Raw genomic sequence first — 20,052 nt, forward strand, 5'->3', positions numbered from 1 at the left:
TGCTTCAGGACATGGTTGCCCTGGCACTGCTCCAGGACTTGGTTCCCCTGGTGCTGCTCTAGGACGCAGTTCCCCTGGCGCTGCTCCAGGACCCGGTTCTCCTCGTGCTACTCCAAGACCCGGTTGCTCTGGCTCTGCTCCCGGACTCGGTTGCCCTGGCGCTTCTCCAGAACTCGGTACTCCTGGCGCTGCTCCAGGACACGGTTCCCCGGCACTGCTCCAGGACACGGTTCCCTGGCACTGCTCCAGGACACCATTCCTCTGGCACTGCTCCAGGACCTGGTTCCCCTGGCACTACTCCAGGATTCGGTTCCCCTCACACTGCTCAAGGACTCTGTTCCCTGGCGCTGCTCCAAAACCTGGTTCCTCTGGCGCTACTCCAGGACTCGGTTCCCCTGGTGCTACTCCAGGACTCGGTTGCCCTAGCGCTTCTCCAGGACCCGGTTCCCCGGCACAACTCCAGGACCCGGTTCCCCTGGCGCTGCTCCAGGACTCGGTTCCCCTGGCGCTACTCCAGGACTCAGTTGACTTGGTGCTTCTCCAGGACCCGGTTCCACTGTTGCTATTCCAGGACTCGGTTGCCCTGGCGCTACTCCAGGACCCAGTTCCCCTAGCGCTGAACGAGAACCCCGTTCCCCGGTGCTGCTCCAGTACCTGGTTCCCCTGGCACTGCACAAGGACGCGTTTCCCCTGGAGCTGTCCCAGGACCCAGTTCCCCTGACTCTGCGCCAAGACCCGTTTCCCCTCGTGCTGCTCCAGGACCTGGTTCCCCTCATGCTGCTACAGGGCTCATTCACGTTTCAAGCCTGTGCTTGGTGAAGGGCTTAAGCCTGAAATGTCAACTCTCCTGCTCCTCAGGTGCTGCCTGACCTGCTGTGCTTTTCCAGCACCACACATTTCAACTCTGACTCTCCAGCATCTGCAATCCTCACTTTCTCATGGTCCAAAAATGTACAGGTTAGGTGGATTGCCCATAGCAAATTTCCCATACTGTTCCAGAGTTGTGCAGGCTGAGTGGGTTAGCCATGGGAAATGCAGGGTTACAGGGATAGGGTAGGGGAGTGGGTCTGGAAGGGATTCGGTTCAGAGGGTCAGTTGGACACAATGGGCCAAATCACCTGTTTCCACACTGTAGGGATTCTAGGATTCTAACAGGAAGCAAAGTGCAGGTTAAGTCTGCCCTAGGGATCAGTGTTGACAAACAGATTCCAAGTTTGGTTTCTGAATTTGTTGATAATCCAAAGATAGGTTGCAAAGCAAATTATGAAGAGCACATAAAGAAAGCACAAAGGGATAATGATAGGTTAAGTGAGTGGGCAAAGATCCGGCAGATAGAGAATGATGTGGGAAAATGGGAAAATGCCTATTTGATAGGAAGAATGCAAATGTAATCTAAATGGTCAGAGATTGAAGATCTCGGAGATGCCATGTGCTCTGGCTGTCTTTGTTCATGAATCAGAAATGTTTAGTCTGCAGGTATAGCATGTAGTTAGGAAGGCTAATGGAATGTTATCACTTTATCACAAAGGGAATTGAATACAGAAGTCCAGAGGTTAATGTTTCAGTTTGTAGAGTGCTAGTGAGGCCCTATTTGGAGTACTATGTGTACAGTTTTCATCTCCTTATTTATTACCTGGAATGAGTGTGTATTCTTATGTGGAAAGGTTAGACAGGCTTGGCTTGTGTCTGCTGGAGCTCAGATGAGTAAGAGGTGATTTGGTTGAAGCATGTGAGATCTGATGGAGCTTGACAGGACGTATGTGGAGAAGATGTTTTCTCTCATGAGGGAACATAAGACTGTCATTTTATAAAATATGGGATCACATATTTAAGATAGAGATGAAGAGAAATGTCCACCTTAAAAATAGCCAGAAACTTTGCGTCCACCACTTTTTTAGGAAGACAGTTTCAAAGAGTCATCACTGACAGTGAAACGTTTAGGTAGTTTTGAAAGTGAAACATACCATGTCAGGTATTTACCCTTAGAGATAATGCCACAGGCTTGAGACTGAGTAGATTCAGAATGGCCCAGTGTGCCAGGGTGCTGTTGTAGAGAAGCTGTTCTCCAGATCTGAAGAAGGGCAATTCAACCCAAAATGCGAACTCTGATTTCTCTCTACTGATGCTGCCAGACCTGCTGAGCTTTTCCAGCAATTTCTGTGTTTTGTAGATGTTGGCCTGTAAATAGTTTTGTTGTAATCTGTCCATTTATATCTAACATAGAGTGGAATTCAGGCACAGGTAATCAACTGTTTTTTTTAACCTGGATTCAGTTCTCCCCAATTGCCATAGTGTAGAACACAGAGAATGCCAATGTTAAGATCAGGTTACAAAATTCCCTGTGAAGTAATGATTAACAGAGGCAGGCAAAAAGTCTGTGAGATTATCAGAAAGACAACAGCTTGGCTTTGTGAGCTACCAAATTAGATTAGATTAGATTCCCTACAGTATGGAAACAGGCCATTCGGCCCAACAAGTCCACACAGACCCTCCAAAGAGTAACCCACCCAATATTTTACCCCTGACTAATGTACCTACTCTATGGGCAATTTACCTGACTTGCAGGTCTTAGGACAGTGGGAGGAAATCAGAGCACCCAAAGGAAACCCACACAAACATAGAGAGAATTCACAAACCCCACACAGACAGTCACCCGAGGCTGGATTCGAGCACGGGTCCCTGGTGCTGTGAGGCAGCAGTGCTAACCACTGAGCCACCGTGCCAAATGCAGGAGAGAGCGGGTCATTAGTTGAAGAGATGTAACTTGCAGCTCTTGAAGGAATCCAGGAGATTTGCACTGGCCTGATCAAAAGAAGGAGAATCAATTGAACAGGTTTTAATGCTGGTGGTGTATTTGAGAATCACTGTTACAAACTAAGCCAAATGCTTGAAGATGGCCGCTCAAAGTTATTATTCAGCAAAAGGAGCAGTGTTGGATGCTTCAAGCAAATGTCGCTTTTTAACTAAGAGGGCAATAATTCCTTGAAGAGTGCACTTCAAAATAAGTATGAGAGGGAAGTGTTCCTTTCTGTAGCTTAAAATATAAGTTGTCAACAGAGAAAAAAAAGAGTTCAGCAAATATTTATTTTTAGTTACTTGTTAGCATTAAAACATGATAATGTAAAATCTTTTTGTGTTGTTCACTCAGCTATTTGGAGTGAAAGGTTTGAATTACAAGGAGAGATTGGATAGGCTGGGACTTTTATCACTGGAGTACAAGAGGTTGAGGTTTATAACATGATGAGGGACATAGATGAGGTGAATAGCAGGTGTCTTTTCCCTCAAGTGAAAGGGAGTGAGGGTGTTCAAAACGAGAAGGCATGTTTTTAAGGTGAGGAGAGAAAGATTTAAAAAAGACATGAGGGCAATTATTTTTACACAGAGGGGTTCGTGTGTGGAATGAGCTTCCAGAGAAAGTGGTGGATTTGGGTACAGTTACAATGTTTAAAAGACATTTGGATAAATACTTGAATAAGAAATGTTTGGAGTGCAGGCAGGTGGGACTGGTTTAGTTTGAGATGATGATTGACATGGACTAGTTGGACTGAAGGGTCTGTTTCTGTGCTGAATGAATATATGACTCTATTAATCCAAGTTCAAATCTTTCTAATAAAGCTGACAGTTGGTAGGAAGTTTATAAAAGATGAAATGATTTGAATAATAGTGTTTGTTAGCACCAGTTACTGAATCCCTCAATATATGACCCTATCCTCTTTATACAATGAAAAAATACTTGTGTTAGAGCAGCGTTGACCACTAGATCATTCACTTTCATCCCTATTTGCTTTGTAACACGAATATGTCACATGAGAGAGAGAGAGAGAGTCTATTCCCTTGTCCAACAATCACATGCAGTGATGCATCTGGAATTCAACATATTCCGAGCCCTTGGCACTTTCAAGATTAATTGTGCAGGGTTTTGTATAATGTTACATTGTGTCCAATTTGCTCCTGCACCATCATTATATATTAGCTCTCATTATGGACGCAGTTGGTTTATTCCACATGCTCCAGGCTGTTTAACTGGTGTTCCTTTCTCCTGGAGAATGTGGCTAATTCCAGCTAAGACAGGAACAAATCTCACTGTAATTGGGAAACCATGTTGGTGCAAGTCTACCTGGAAGGCATTAACCAAGTGTTAATGTCCGTAAACCGAAGGAGGTCAGTGCCAATTAGAAACATGAAAGAAGACTGTTTGCTCGTCTGTACAAACTGGATAACGAGCCACTCACAGAGCTTGTGTGGTACACTGAGAAGATTGATGGATTCACTAGAGGAATAGCTTTCAGTGCACATAAACATGGTTTTACATAATTACAACATAAAACACTTGATTCAGTCAAATGAACTTGCATCACTTACATATCCTGAACTTTTCAATGTGCCAGACAGCTGTAGGTGCTTCATATTAGCATAGCAGAGGAAAGATTTCATACCCTAGCTCAATTATTAGACTCTCTACAGTGTAGAAGCAGGTCGTCCTGTTAATCAGGTCCACACGACTCCTCTGAAGACATCCCACCCAGACTCACACCCCTCCCCTATCCCTGTAACACTGCATTTCCCACTGTTAATCCACCCAGTCTGCACATCCCTGTATACTATGGGCAATTTAGTGTGGCCAATCCATCTAATCTTTGGACTGTGGGAGGAAACAAGAGCAACCAGAGGAAACCCACACAGACACAGGGAGAACGTACAAACTCCACACAGTCATCTGAGTGTGGAATCAAACTTGAGCCCATGACGCTGTGAGGCAGCACTGCTATCCACTGAGCCACTATGCTGTCCCAAGCATTGATGGTACTTCTTAAGGGCCTTGAGATAGCGTCGGTACATAGTCCATGATTTTGGAGCCACATAGAAGAGTTAGAAAGGTGACTGTCTTACACACAAGGAACTTAGTCTCAGTAATATGTCACAATCATTAAAGACTCTCATCCTTAGGCATGTGAAGATGGCACCTGTGGATTGGAAGCAATGTTGAATCTCTGCAGTGATGTCAGCCTTTGATATGAAGTATTTTCCCAGGTCGGGGAAATGTTCCACGTTTGGGAGAATTTCCCTCTTGCTCTTAATGGAGGATGAAGTGGAACTTAACCTGGGAGGGATCCATAAAGACATTAAGTGAGGCTTGAAGATCCTGTTTGGACAGTGCAGAGATGACATTGTCATTCCACATAATGAAGTATCACAACTGAGTTTGGTATCGCTTTCTTATTGGAGCTCAACCAATGAGCATGAAACACTTACTGTTCACCTTGTAGACAATGTCCTCACCACTGGGAAGGTTGATCTTGACAAGATGAAGAACGATGGTGATGAAGATGGGAATAAGGATGGGGTCGGGTGGGGGATGGTTGACATATGCTTGACCCCTCTCTTGACCTCAAAGGATTCTGTCATGTTACTGTCAGTGAGGACCATCACCGACACCTTGTCATAGAGGAGATGGAGAATGTTGATGAAGTCTGGGGGACAGCCAAACTTTCACAGGATCTTCCATAGCACTTCCTGACTGAGTTAGGCCAATGAACGCCAGGTAGAGTGGTTGGTTTTGTTCCTGGCATTTGTCTTGGAATTGTCAAGGAATGCAAGTTATGTCCAAAGTTCTGGGTTTGGCTTTCCAGAAGGATTTCCTTAGACACTGAGAGAAGGCACCTGGGAAAGATGTACCCCCATCCGCACATGATGCTGCTAAATAAGATAAGAGCCCCTTGGGGTTAGAGGCAAGGTACTGGCATGGAGAGAGGATTGACAGACTGGCAGAAGGCAGAGACTGGGGACAAATGGGTCTTTTACAGGATGGTAGCCAGTGACTCATGGAGTTTGGCATAGGTCCACGTTGGGAGGGCAATTATTCACCTTAAATATTAACTATCTGGACAAAGGAACTGAGGGCGTTGTTGCTCACTTTGCAGATGACACAAAGATAGGTGGAGGGACAGATAGTGTCGAGGAAGTGGGGAAGCTTCAGAAGGACTTGACCAGGCTAAGAGAGTGGACAAAGGAGTGGCAGATTGAATACAGTGTGGGAAAGTGTGAGGTTATACACTTTAGTAGGAAAATTAGAAGCATTGGCTACTTTCTAAACAGGGAAAAGCTTCAACGATCTGAAGCACACAAAGGCTTTTGGGACTCTTGGGTTCAGGATGCCCTTTACGACATACAATTTCAGTTCACAGATAGTTAGGTAAATACAATGTTAGCATTCAGTTCAAGAGAGTTAGAATACAAGAGCAAGAACGTAATGCAGAGGCTGTATAATGCTCTGGTCAGCCTGCATTTGGTCAGACTGCAAGCAGTTTTGGCCCCAAAGGAAGGAAGGTATTGTGTTAGAGGGGTTCCAGATGATCCCAGGGTTGAAGGGCTTGTCATATGAGGAGCAGTTGAAGACTCTGGTTCTGTACTCAACAGAATATAAAAGAATGAGGGCAGATGTCATTGCAACTTACAAAATAGTGACAGGATAGGGAGAAGATGTTTCCACCAGAAGTAGAGAATGAGACTCAAGGGCACAGCCTCAGAGTGAAGAGATGACCCTTTAGAATTGAGAGGAGGGGGAATTTCTTCCACCAGCGATTGCTGAATCTGTGATACTCATTGCTATAGAAGGCTGTGGAGGCCAAGTCATTCGTTGTATTTAAGACAGAGATACGTTCTTGATTTGTAAGGGGAACAAGGCACATGGGGAGAATGCAGGAGAATGGTTCAAGAAACATGTCAGCCATGATGGAATGGCAGAGCATACTGATTGAGCCAAGTGGCTTAATTCTTCTCCTTTATCCGATCGTCTTACGATTGCAAACTGGTCTACTTGGTATTGGTCAGGAAGGCTGCCATACACTGGGGATAAAGAGCATTCAATAATTTGCCGAACCTTTGGTTCTGTCTTGCCTGGCATGTTACTCTGGTGAAGAAACAAAATTATTTAATTGGGCTTCTACTGGTATCACTTTTATCATTGAGCTTATTGAGTCACCACAAGTTTCTGGAGCACTGCTCCTTTGTCAGGTGAAGTCAGCCATGCTCCAAATGCTTGTGATTTCAAATAAATCTGTTGGACTGTAACCTGGTGTTATCTGACTTCTGACCTTGTCAACCCCAGTTCAACACTTGCACCTCCACATCATGAATTAATTTAAATAGTCCTCACTTAGGTGGGAGTCGGTAATGAAAGCTTGAATAATTTTCTGCAAGTTAAATGCTTAGCTATATTCATTTAATCCCTTAAATAATTTTTTTATGCTCGTCCTTTTTACTTTGGCCTTTTGCCAGTAGGAACATTATCAAATAAAATGAAGAAAATGAGCTTTTATCGTTTCTCCTATTAAAAAATCGTCTCCTTCTTCAATTCGTTAATGAATACTGTACCAAAGTTTAACAGTCAGTACTTGATTGAATGCAATGAATTCTGGCTTTATACAGCCAGTACTTATAACCTTAAGATCGCAAAATAAGTCTGAATGACACAGGAATCAGCAAATGAGCTGCAGTAGTTAAAGAAGACAGTTCAGCACCACTATTTCCAGGGCAACTAGGGATGGACAATAACTACAGGCCCCACAGCATCAGACCATAAGACGTAGCAGCAGAGATAGGCCATTCAGCCCATCAAGTCTGCTCCATCAGTGAGATCTGATAACTTTCAACTGCAATTTGTTGCCTTTTCCCCATAACTCTTCACTTCCTTATTATTAACAATCTGTCTATCACAATAGACAATAGACAATAGATGCAGGAGTAGGCCATTCTGCCCTTCGAGCCTACACCACCATTCAATATGATCATGGCTGATCATCCTTAATCAGTATCCTGTTCCTGCCAGATCTCCATAACCCTTGATTCCACTATCCTTGAGAGCTCTACCCAACTCTTTCTTAAATGAATCCAGAGACTGGGCCTCCACTGCCCTCTGGGGAAGAGCATTCCACACAGCCACCACTGTCTGGGTGAAGAAGTTTCTCCTCATCTCTGTCCTAAATGGTCTACCCCGTATTTTTAAGCTGTGTCCTCTCGTTCAGGACTCACCCATCAGCGGAAACAGAGTGTCCAATCCTTTAATAATCTTATATGTCTCAATCAGATTCCCTCTCAGTCTTCTAAACTCAGGGGTATACAAGCCCAGTCGCTCCAGTCTTTCAGTATAAGGTAATCCCGCCATTCCAGAAATTGACCTCGTGAACCTACGCTGCACTCTCTCAATAGCCAGAATGTCTTTCCTCAAATTTGGAGACCAGAACTGCACACCGTACTCCAGGTGTGGTCTCACCAAGGCCCTGTACAGCTGCAGAAGAACCTCTTTGCTTCTATACTCAATCCCTCTTGTTATGAAGGCCAGCATGCTATTAGCCTTCTTCACTACCTGCTGTACCTACATGCTTACCTTCATTGTTTGGTGTACAAGAACACCCAGATCTCTGTACTGCCCCTTTATCTAAATTGATTCCATTTAGGTTAGTAATCTGCATTCCTGTTCTTGCCACCAAAGTGAATAACCATACATTTATCCACATTAAACTGCATCTGCCATGCATCTGACCACTCACCTAGCTTGTCCAGGTCACCCTGTAATCTCCTAACATCCTCGTCACATTCCACCCTGCCACCCAGCTTAGTATCATCAGCAAATTTGCTAATGTTATTTCTAATACCATCTTCTATATCATTAACAGATATTGTAAAAAGCTGCGGTCCTAGTACTGATCCCTGCAGTACCCCACTGGTCACTGCCTGCCATTCTGAAATGGAGCCGTTTATCACAACCTTGAGTGTATTTCATAACACTGCTTTGATAGGGCCTGCAGGATAGAATTTCACGGATTTACTCCGTTCTGAGAGAAGAAATTAATCCTCATCTTTATCTCGTTCAGACATGGAACAAACTGCCAGAGGAAGTGGTCAATATAGGTACAATTATAACATTTAAAAGACATTTGTTTAGGTACATGAATAGGAAACGTTTAGAGGGATAAAGGCTGAACACAGGCAAATAGTTTGGGAAAGCTGGTCAGCATGGCTGATGTGGACAGGAGGGTCTGGGTCTGTGCTGTATGTCTCTAACCCTTACTTTGAGATTATGTCATCTGGTCCTGCAGTCTTCCATGTCTAAGAGAAATGAGCCTGATATAACTCTTCTTTTATCCTGTTTAAATCATTTTTTTAGCAAGAGTCATTCCGTAATCAAAACATTAATTCTGTTTTTCTCTCCCCGTAGATGCTGCCAGATCAGCTGCGTTTCTGCAGCACTCTCTTTATTTCTTTCAGGTTTCTAGCATCCACCTTAATATGAGTGTTTCATTCACTGCCACTTCTCTTCCAGAAAAGAGTTCTGCTTTTTTCTCCAAAGGGATTCCTGTTTTAATTTTTCAGCTTGTTCACTTTCATTGCTTTTCACCTCCCAATACTGACAGAAGAGTCACACCAGACTCAAAACAGTCACTCTGTTGCTCTCTTCACAGATGCTGCCAGATCTGCTGAGTTTCTCTAGCATTCTCTGTGTTTTTAATAGCCTGGAGCCTTCCATTGATTGCCGATAGTGAGCGGTGAAAAAGGCAGCTATATTGCTGTATAACACTGTACTGCTTTAATGTCACTCTTAAAGCATGTGCCAGCAGCTTACACAGCAAACACACCGTATATCCTTCAAGCAAGTGGCCATGGCTCAAAGTCTCAAAGGACTAACCCCCAGTTGAATGAAAAGGAAGTACCCTCAGTTGGGAACTGCCATCATATTCAGTCAAAGGCATTGTCTGATCTCAGTCCAAAGAATGATCATGGTCAGTTGGACACGAGGTGTGATCATGGCACAAAGATTCATGTCCTCACTTTCCAAAGATTAGGCTATGATCAATCCTACGGGTTGATGCAAGCATTACAGATGAGTCAGTCAGGAAACTCCACAGAAAGCCTTTCTCTGCCCTCAATGAGGAAAGTTGGTGAGGTATCCTGAGTGAATGTGGGAGCGCAGGAGACAGTTAGGTCTAGTGGTTTGGGGTGATGGCATCAGTTAGAGCCATTGAGAACAGACACATTATTTTGCCCAATGTGTACAGGACGGTTTCCTGACACAGTATGTAGATATGCCAACAAGGGGCGAGGCCACATTGGATTTGGTACTGGGTAATGAATCCTGCCAGGTGTTAGACCTGGAGGTAGGTGAGCACTTTGGTGATAGTGATCACAATTCGATTATGTTTACTTTACTGATGGAAAGCGGTAGGTATATACCATTGGGCAACTCTTTGTGCCATTGGGCAAGAGTTATAGCTGAGGGAAAGGCAATTACGATGTGATTAGGCAAGATTTAGGATGCACAGGATGGGGAAGTAAACTGCAGGGGATGGGCACAATTGAAATGTGGACCTTTTTCAAGGAACAGCTACTATGGATCCTTGATAAGTATGTAGCTATTAAGCAGAGAGGAAGTTGGTGAGCATGGGAGCAGTGGTTCAGTAAGGAAGTTGAATCTCTGGTCAAGAGGAGGAAGATGACTTATGTTAGGTTGAGATGTGATGGCTCAGTTAGGGTGCTTGAGAGTTACAAAAGTGCCAGGAGGAACCTAAAGAGAGAGTTAAGAAGAGCTAGGAGGGGACATAAGAAGTTGTTGGTGAATAGGATCAAGAAAATCCTAAGGTTTTCTATCGGTGTATCAGGAATAAAAGAATTACTAGAATAAGGTTAGGGCCGATCAAGGATAGTAGTGGGAAGTTGTGCATGGAATCAGACGAGAGAGGCGAAGGACTAAATGAATACTTTTTGTCAGTATTCACACGAGACAATGGAAATGTTGTCAAGGAGAATACTGAGATACAGGCTACTAGACTAGATGGGATTGAGGTTCACAAGGAGGAGGTGTTAGCAATTCTGGAAAGTGTAAAAATAGATAAATCTCCTGGGCTGGATGGGATTTATCCTAGGATTCTCGGGGAAACCAGGGAGGAGATAGCCGAGCCTTTGGCTTTGATATTTATGTCGTCATTGTCTAAGGAACAGTGCCAGAAGACTGGATGATAGCAAATGTTGTCCCCTTGTTCAAGAAGGGGAATAGAGACAACTCTCGTAACTATAGACCAGTGAGCCTCACTTCGGTTGTGGGTAAGGTGTTGGAAAGAGTTATAAGAATCAGGATTTATAATCATCTGGAAAAGGAATAATTTGATTAGGGATAGTCAGCACAGTTTTGTGACAGGTAGGTCGTGCCTCGCAAACCTCAGTGAGTTCTTTGAGAAGGTGACCAAACAGGTGGATGAGGGTAAAGTGGTTGATGTGGTGTATATGGATTTCAGCAAGGCATTTGATAAGGTTCCCCAGGCTAGGCTATTGCACAAAATACAGAGACATGGGTTTGGATCAGAAATTAGCTAGCTACAAGAAGACAGAGGATGGTGGTTGATGGGAAATGTTCATCCTGGAGTTCAGTTATTAGTGAGGCACCGCAAGGATCAAGGTTTTGGTGTCCACTGCTGTTTGTCACTTTTATAAATTACCTGGATGAGGGCGTAGAAGGAAGGGTTAGTAAATTTGTGGATGACACTAAGGTCGGTAGAGTTGTGGATGGTGACGAAGAATGTTGTAGGTGACAGAGGGACCTGCAGAGCTGAGCTGAGAGGTGGCAAATGGAGTTTAATGTGGAACAGTATGAAGTAATACACTTTGGAAAGAATAACATGAATAGAGTACTGGGCTTATCTTAAGATTCTTGGTAGTGTCAATGAGCAGAGAGATCTTGGTATCCATGTCCATAGATCGCTGAAAGTTGCCACTCAGGTTGATAGGTTTGTTAAGAAGGCATACAGTGTGCTAGCTTTTATTGGGAGAGTTTCAGAGCAATAACATCATGCTGCAGCTATACAAAACTCTGGTGCAGCCAGACTTGGGAGTATTGCATACAGTTCTGTTCACCGCATTATACGAAGAATGTGGAAGCTTTGGAAAAGGTTCAGAGGAGATATACCAGGGTGTTGCTTGGTATGGATGGAAGATCTTATGAGGAAAGGCTGAGGGACTTGAGGCTGTTTTTGTTCGAAAGAAGAAGGTTGAGAGGTGACTTAATCGAGACATATAAGATAATCAGAGGGTGAGATAGGGTGGACAGGGAGAGCCTTTTTCCTCAGATGGTGTTGGCTAGCACAAAGGGGCATAGTTTTAAATTAAGGGCTGATAGATATAGGACAAATATCAGAGGTAGTTTCTTTACTCACAGAGTAGTAGGGGCATGGAATGGTCTACTACTGCCTGCAACATTAGTAGACTCGCCATTTTTAAGGGAATTTAAATGGTCATTGGATAGGCATATGGACGAGAATGGAATAGTGTAGGTTAGATGGGCTTCAGATTGGTTTCACAGACTGGCAAAACATTGAGCACCGAAAGGCCTGTACTGCGCTGTAATGTTCTATGTTCTATGCTACATGCAACAGTGGGCGGTATGGTGGCCTGGTGGTTAGCATTGCTGCCTCACAGAGCCAGGGAACCGGATTCGACACTGTGGAGTTTGCATGTTTTCATCACGTCAATATGGATTTCCTCTGGGTGCTGTGGTTTCCTCCACAGTCCAAAGATATGCAGGTTAGGTGGATTGGCCATGCTAAATTACCCACAATCGCCAGGAATGTACAGACTAGGTGAGTTAGCCACGGGGTATTCAGAGTTGCAGGGATAGGGGAGGAGAGATGGGTCTGGGTGGGATGCTCTTTGGAAGGTGGGTCTGGACTCAATGGGACGAATGGCCTGCTTCTGCACTGTCAGGATTTTATGATTTGAACAGTGAGAGCAGTAAGTGGTAAACCATGGTAAGGAGTTGAGAGCAATTGGAGTGAGTGGAAGCAGCAGAGAGAAGATACTGGCAGCTACCTTGGTGAAGTACAGAAGACATTCATTCAGTTGCCAAATGGCTGTGTATTCCTCCAAGCCAGTAGCACCACACTGACTCAGGAGGTGATCACACCATGCTAACAGTGTCGATAGATCTGGTCATCTCTGGCGGTGCTGGCGAAACAGGAGAGCCTCCTCTTCCCCCCCCCAACAACCCAGTCTGCAAAGTGGGATACCAACTGACTTCTCCCAATGCTTTGCATTGCACAGCGAGACACTATAAGCAATTCTGCCTTTGAAATAGAGTCACAGAGTCAGAAAGAATTACAGCATGCAAACGGTCTAACTCGTTCATACCAACCAGATATCCTAACCTAATCCAGTCCCATTTTCCAGTACTTGGCTCATATCCCTCCAAACCCTTCCTATTCATATAGCCATCCAGACACCTTTTAAATCCTGCAATTGTACCAGGCTCCATCACTTCCTCTGGCAGCTCATTCCACACACGCACCATCCTCTATGTGAAAAAAGTTGCCCTTAGGTCCTTTTTATATCTTTCCCCTCTGACCCTAAACCTGTGCACCTTAGTTCTGGACTCCCTTACCTACGGAAGAAACTTTGTCTATTTATCCTCTCCATGCCCCTCATGATTTTATATATCTCTACAACCTCTGACGCTCCAGGGAAAACAGCCCAGCCTGTTCAGCCTCTCCCCATAGCTCAAATCCTCCAACCCTGGCAACATCCTTGTAAATCTTTTTTGTACCCTTTTAAGTTTCACAACATCTTTCTGATGGGAAGGAGGCCAGAATTGCACGCAATATTCCAACAGTGGCCTAACCAATGTCCTGTACAGCCACAACATGACCTCCCAACTCCTGTACTCAATACTCTGACCAATAAAGGAAAGCATACCAAATGCCTTCTTCATTATCCTACCAACCTGCGACTTCACTTTCATAGAACTATGAACCTGCACTCCAAGGACTTTTTATTCAGTAACACTCCATAGGACCTTACCATTAAGTATATAAGTCCTGCTCTGATTTGCTTTTCCAAAATGCAGCACCTCACATTTATCTAAATTTATTTTTGGCCCATCTGATCAAGATCCGTTGTGCTCTGAAGTAACCTTCTTCACTGTCCACTACACCTCCAATTTTGGTGTCATCTTCAAGTTTACTAACTATCCCTCCTATGTTCACGTCCAAATCATTTATATAAATGATGAAATGCAGTGGACATATCACCGATCCTTGTGGCACTCCACTGATCACAGGCCTCCAGACTGAAAAACAACCCTCCACCACCACACTCTGCCTTCTACATTTGAGCCAGTTTTGTATCCAAATGGCTAGTTCTCTCTGTATTCCATGAGACCTGACCTTGCTAACCAGTGTCCCATGAGGAACCTTGTCAAACGCCTTAGTGAAGTCCATGTAGATCATGTACACCACTCTGCCCTCATCAATCCTCTTTGTTGCTTCTTCAAAAAACTCAATTAAGTTCATGAGGCATAATTTCCCATGCACAAAGCCATGTTGACTATCCCAAATCAGTCCTTGCCTTTCAAAATACATGTAAATTTTATCCCTCAGGCTTCCCTCCAACAACTTGCCCAAACCAATGTCAGATTCACTGGTCTATCATTCCCTGGCTTTTCCTTACCATCTTCCTTGAATGGTGGCACCACATTAGCCAACCTTCAGTCTTCTGGCATCTCACAGCATGAAATGGTACCCACACCATAAGCTCCTGCCTCTGCTGAGCATTGGGAGAATACTGCTGTGAAGGCAAGATGCATACTTACGAAAGGGAACAATGGAAAGTTGCATTATAAAATGTCCAGTCTCACAGACGAAAGCCATCCATGAAACATCCTGAAACTGGCACTTCCAAAATATGGGAAAACGTCAACCCAAAGCTTCAAAAATAACCTTTGAAATTTAAGGCTGCTCAGCAAGAAATTGCCACCTTCTCAAATAAAACAAACATTTGACTGTAAGATGCATTTGAATGCAGTAATTATGTTTTCCATTGGATATTTTTGCAGGTTGACTATTTCCATGCCAGAAGCTATAAGCTGTCAACTGTTTCAGATAAAGCATTTAACGGCCTCAAGTCTCTTGTCCTTGGCAAGATAATAGGTAAGAAACATTACAATAATTCCAACAACATGTCAAACAAAATATATGTGCCAGTGTGAGTTTTTTAAAAAAATATTCGCCTTTCTGAATAATCACAATCAAATCCCTTGAACTGAGGAGATGAGGAGGACAAGACTGAGATAACAGAATCAGTCATTGTATGTTGCCTTCTGCCTCACATTTAAAAACTGCTGAGAAAAGAGGCAGATGGCTGCTTTCTCTAACTGATGGAGTGCTCAAGGCTAAGAACAAAAGTAAGTTACAGCTGGGTCTGCACAATCCTCAGTCAGTCTATTTTATTAAGCCTTCCAAGTTAGTCATTTTTGTTATGTTTCGTCTCTTGCAACGTGGAAGTGGAAATACTGAGGGCAGGTGGTCATCTAAAATGAATTTGGAATGTGATTTATGCAGAAAACCAACACCTCTGGCTGAGATCCACCAAGTAAACTGAAAATAATCCCCATTCCCGTCCTCAGTTTACTAAGGCTTAAAAAGTATAGTTTTTGAATATTCCAGGTCCATATCACACTGCAGTAGTCCCCCCGTAGCCATGGGGGATACCTTCCAGAACCTAACATGGAAACCCAAAACCACAGATAAGAGTGAACCCATTCACTTAAATGGGAAATTTCCCTTCCTGGCAATCCCCTGGTCTCTGGTTTTGGGACGTTCCCTATAATATGTTTAGGCTGAGGTAAACCGCAGGTAGCTGAAACTGTAGAAAATGATTCCACTGATATGGTGGTTGCAAGGTAATTAAAACTTTTAACCTTACACATTTCTGTTTCTTTTGGATGACTTCAAATGATCTGTTTCTCAATGTTACAGCACAGAGTGGAGGAGGCCACTTACACTATTGTCCTTCTATTTCATTGGTCATAATATAAAATACAAATACTGGGGCAGATTTTCCGAGGCAATTTTACGCAGATTGCCACTCCAGTCTTTCTTTTCTATGTAAGAAGGGAGATCCACATTTCTGAGAGGATTTTCTGGGGAAGGGCAGTCTGGTGGAGGGGTTGCTGCTCTAGCAGTGTGGGGCAGGAGTACCACAGGAACAGGCAGAAGGAAGTCCACTCCGGTCCAGTCTGCTGCAGGGAAGTTGGGAGTGTGAGAGATAAGTGTCAGCTCTGTTAAACAGTTAGACTGTGTATTTAAGTGTCTAGCTTTTCTTGAGTAGCAAGTTCATCAGCATCCTCTAAACTCTCGAAATGAAATGGCAACGTTCATAACGTTCCAAGCATACAGGAATTACCCAGAGGAACCTTCAGACTTCAGGGCAATGATTTTGGAATATATGATTCTGCAGGATCCCCATACATAACTCTTATGTACACTTATCCAACGAGAGCAAAAAGTAAGGAGACTGTTTCCTGTTACCTAGCTGACCAACTCCACATTGAGTCTTCGAGGCATGTAACATGGAAACAGACCCTTCAGCCCATGCTGACCAGGTAGAGTGAAATATGCTGACCAGGTTTGCTAAATTGAGCTAGCCCTATTTGTTTGTATTTGGCCCAAATCTCTCTAAACCTTTCCTATCCATGTACCTGTCCAAATGTCTTTTAAATGTTGTAACTGTACCAGCCTTCACCACTTCCTCTGGCACCTCATCCTGTACATGCACCACCCTCTGTGTGAAAAAGTTGCGCTTCGGTCCCTTTTAAAACTTTCCCCTCTTGCCCTAAACCTATGCATTCTACTTTTGAACTCCCTTGTCCTGGGAGAAAGACCTTAGCTATTTACCTTACCTATATCCCTCAAGATGTTATAAACCTCGGTAAGCTCACTCCTCATGCTCCAGGTTAAAAATGTCCCAGCCAATCCAGCCTCTCCTTATAGTTTCAACCCTTGAATCTTGGTAACATCCTTTAAATATTTTTTGCACCCTCTCCAGTTTAATAGCATGCTTCCAGTATCATAGCAACCAGAATTGTACACAGTTGGCAACCAGAATTATACTTCATCTATGTCATGATTTGGAGATGCCGGTGTTGGACTGGGGTGTACAAAGTTAAAAATCACACAACACCAAGATATAGTCCAACAGGTTTAATTGGAAGAAACAACCACCTGACACAGGAGCGGCGCTCCGAAAGTTAGTGTTTCCAATTAAACCTGTTGGACTATAACCTGGTGTTGTGTCAGTTTTAACTTCATCTATGTCATTATTCATACTTTATCATGAGGTGGATTGTCCAAGCTAAATTAGCCATAGTGTCCAGGGATATGCAGGCTAGGTGAATTAGTCTTGGGGAATGCAGGCTACACAGATAGGGTTGGGGTTGGGTCTGGGTGGGTTGCTCTTTGAATGGTTTGTGTGGACCCAATGGGACAAACGATCTGCTTCTATACTGTGTGGATTCTAGGATTCTATCTTGGGTTTTAACCAAAAAAAGAACAACTTTTGTAATGAAAATAATTATAGGTTTAATATCTAAACAAAACTTATTCAAGAAAGGTGCAATAATTGATTTACATATATTCACCTTGTTTATGTGCTCAAGGCTTGGAAAGATGGCTGAACCCACTAGATATTTGATATTTCACTCTACCAGCTGCATTGACATGGTGGTCTATGTATATTTTAGCCGATTTGCATTATTAACAACCACATTTTACACAATTCTACCACTTTCCTCCATTGGATATGTTTTTTCTATCTTAAATGATGTAACATCTTCATTAAAATAAGGGCAGAAAAACATGTTAAATGGTCCTGCACTAATGCTACAATCATTTTTTTTGTTAGGCTTAACTGAAGTCGTAATGGCAATATAACTAGCATTAAATGTCCCAAGACGAGAAGCTTCATTTAATTAAGGTATGGGCAATAAGTACTGACTTTGCTGAGGATGCCCATTACCCAAGAATGGATAAATAAATAAAGCCATTAGCTATATTGGCTCATGCAGGCACAAAATGCCCAGGTTTTAATCATGTGCCAATGGGACATTGGCTTCTTATTGCCTTGTGCATCACTCAAAGTGTGGGTGCATTTCAAACACCGCATTCAGTGTATATGCATTATGCGAGTCTGGCATAACAACAAATTATATTTATATAGCAATTTTTACGTAATGAAACATGCCAAGGACCTTCACAGCACTATTATAAAACAAAATATGACATCAAGCAGTATAAGGCAAAATTTGAGGAGCCAATGGGCTGAGGAGTGGCATTTGGAATTTAATTTAGATAAATGTGAGGTGTTACATTTTGCCGAGGCAAGCAAGACAGGACTTACACAATTAAGATAGGGCCATGGGGAGTGTTGCCAAATTAAGTGACCTAAGAGTGCAAGTGCATAGTTCCTGAAACGTGGAGTCACAGGTTGACAGGGTAACGAAGAATATGTTTTGCACTGTTGCCTTCATTGGTCTGAACATTGAATGCAAGAGTTGGAATGTCATTTTGCAGCTGTATAGGACGTTGGTGAGGCCACTTTTAGAATATCGTGTATAATTCTGGTTGCCCTTCTATAGGAAGGATGTTGTTAAATTTGAAAGGGTGCAGCTAGATTTACAAAGAGGTTGCCGGGACGAGAGCATTTGAGTTATAGGGAAAGGCTGAATGGGCTAGGGTTTTCTTCCCTGGAGCATCGGAGGCTGACTGATTATCTTAAAGAGCTTTATAAAATCATGAGGGGCATGGATGGGGTGAGTAGCCAAGGTCTAGATTAGAGTGATGCGGAAAAGCACAGCAGCTCAGGCAGATTCCTGATGAAGTCGATTTTCGATTCCCGAAACGTCAATTTTCCTGCTCCTTGAATGCTGCCTGACCTGCTGTGCTTTTCCAGCACCACTCTAATCTAGGCTCTGATCTCCAGCATCTGCAGTCCTCACTTTCGCCTGAATAGCCAAGGTGTTTTTCTTCAGGTGCTAAGACAAAAATTAGAAGGTATAGATTTAAAGTCAGAAGAGAAAGATTTAAAAAGAACCTGAGGGGTAATTTTTGGTTTTTGTGTGTATGCAATAAGCTGCCAGAGGAAATGGTGGAGGCTGGTAGAATTACAATATTTAAAAGGCATCTGGATGGGTACATAAATAGGAAGGGTTTAGATGGAAAGGGCCAAATGCTGGCAAATTGACTAGGTCAGATTGAGATGTCTGGTCAATGTGGACCATTTGGACCGAAGGGTTTGTTTTTGTGCTGCATGATCAAGCTCATGGTCGGAGTCAAAGAGTTGGAATTAGGGAACCTCTTAAAGAGGCAAGCTAGCAAGCGGTGGCAATTACAGCAATAGAGGTGTTGGGCTTTAGAGGAATTTGAAACCCAGGTGAGAATGTTAACATGCTTAACTGAGAGTTTTTTAAAATTTGACTTTGCCAAAATGTAAATTCTGCACCCGTACTTTCCTTTTTCAGTTGAAAACTTTCCTGTCCAAGTGTTGCTCTTTTAATCAAAAATGTTTTGCAATCTGCATTTAAATTAAGGACGGGCAGTCACTCTGCACCAGTTCTACTCGGAATTTTCATTGGGCTACCAATATTGCTGGTGTTTTCATCAGAGGGAGCTGATCATGGAGGGCATGATAATAACTGATCTGCAACATTCAGTAGACACAGCATGGTTTCTTGCCTTATTCTTTCCCATCCATCATTTAAATAGTTTTTTTTTGTTAAAAGTAGCAGATTGCCATGTCATTCAAAAGTACAATAATGAAAAAGAATCAGATATTCAGTACTGACGTATGATAAAAATACAAAAGAATTTTGTCTGGCTAATGTTCCTTCAAAGTAACCTTCAATGGCTTAGTTCACAGTCACATGTCTCCATATATTTCTATCAGGATTAAGTCATAATTATGTTAAAGGTGCTGTATCACCAGGTGTCCTCTGGGGAGAACAAAGATTACTTTTTTATGCACATAAAGCCTACTTTGAGATTATCCTGAATGTAATGTATTGTTCAGAATGATAATGACGTCAATTGCTTTACAGATTTTAGATAGACAGTAGCAAAAGATGAATCTCAAGAAATGTGCACAACAAATTGGCCCACTCAGCTCTTCCAGCATGCTCTGCCACTCAATAAGATCATGGCTAACCTGATTCCTCTGTATTCCAACCCAAAAAATGACCCT

The 20,052-nt window shown here is 43.1% G+C and overlaps 1 protein-coding gene across 2 annotated transcripts in view; it reads left to right on the forward strand.

Annotated features, from left to right (window-relative positions):
* The window catches only part of LOC140482416 (contactin-associated protein-like 5), a 1,296,746-nt gene that overhangs the window by 1,204,978 nt on the left and 71,716 nt on the right, over positions 1 to 20,052 (forward strand). For both annotated transcript variants that reach the window (XM_072579899.1, XM_072579898.1), the window contains exon 21: positions 14,873 to 14,966. In XM_072579899.1, coding sequence (XP_072436000.1) covers positions 14,873 to 14,966 — 94 coding nt within the window. The remainder of the gene's footprint in view (positions 1 to 14,872; positions 14,967 to 20,052) is intronic.

This window comes from Chiloscyllium punctatum, chromosome 10, assembly GCF_047496795.1.
Source record: "Chiloscyllium punctatum isolate Juve2018m chromosome 10, sChiPun1.3, whole genome shotgun sequence".
NCBI lineage: Eukaryota > Metazoa > Chordata > Chondrichthyes > Orectolobiformes > Hemiscylliidae > Chiloscyllium > Chiloscyllium punctatum.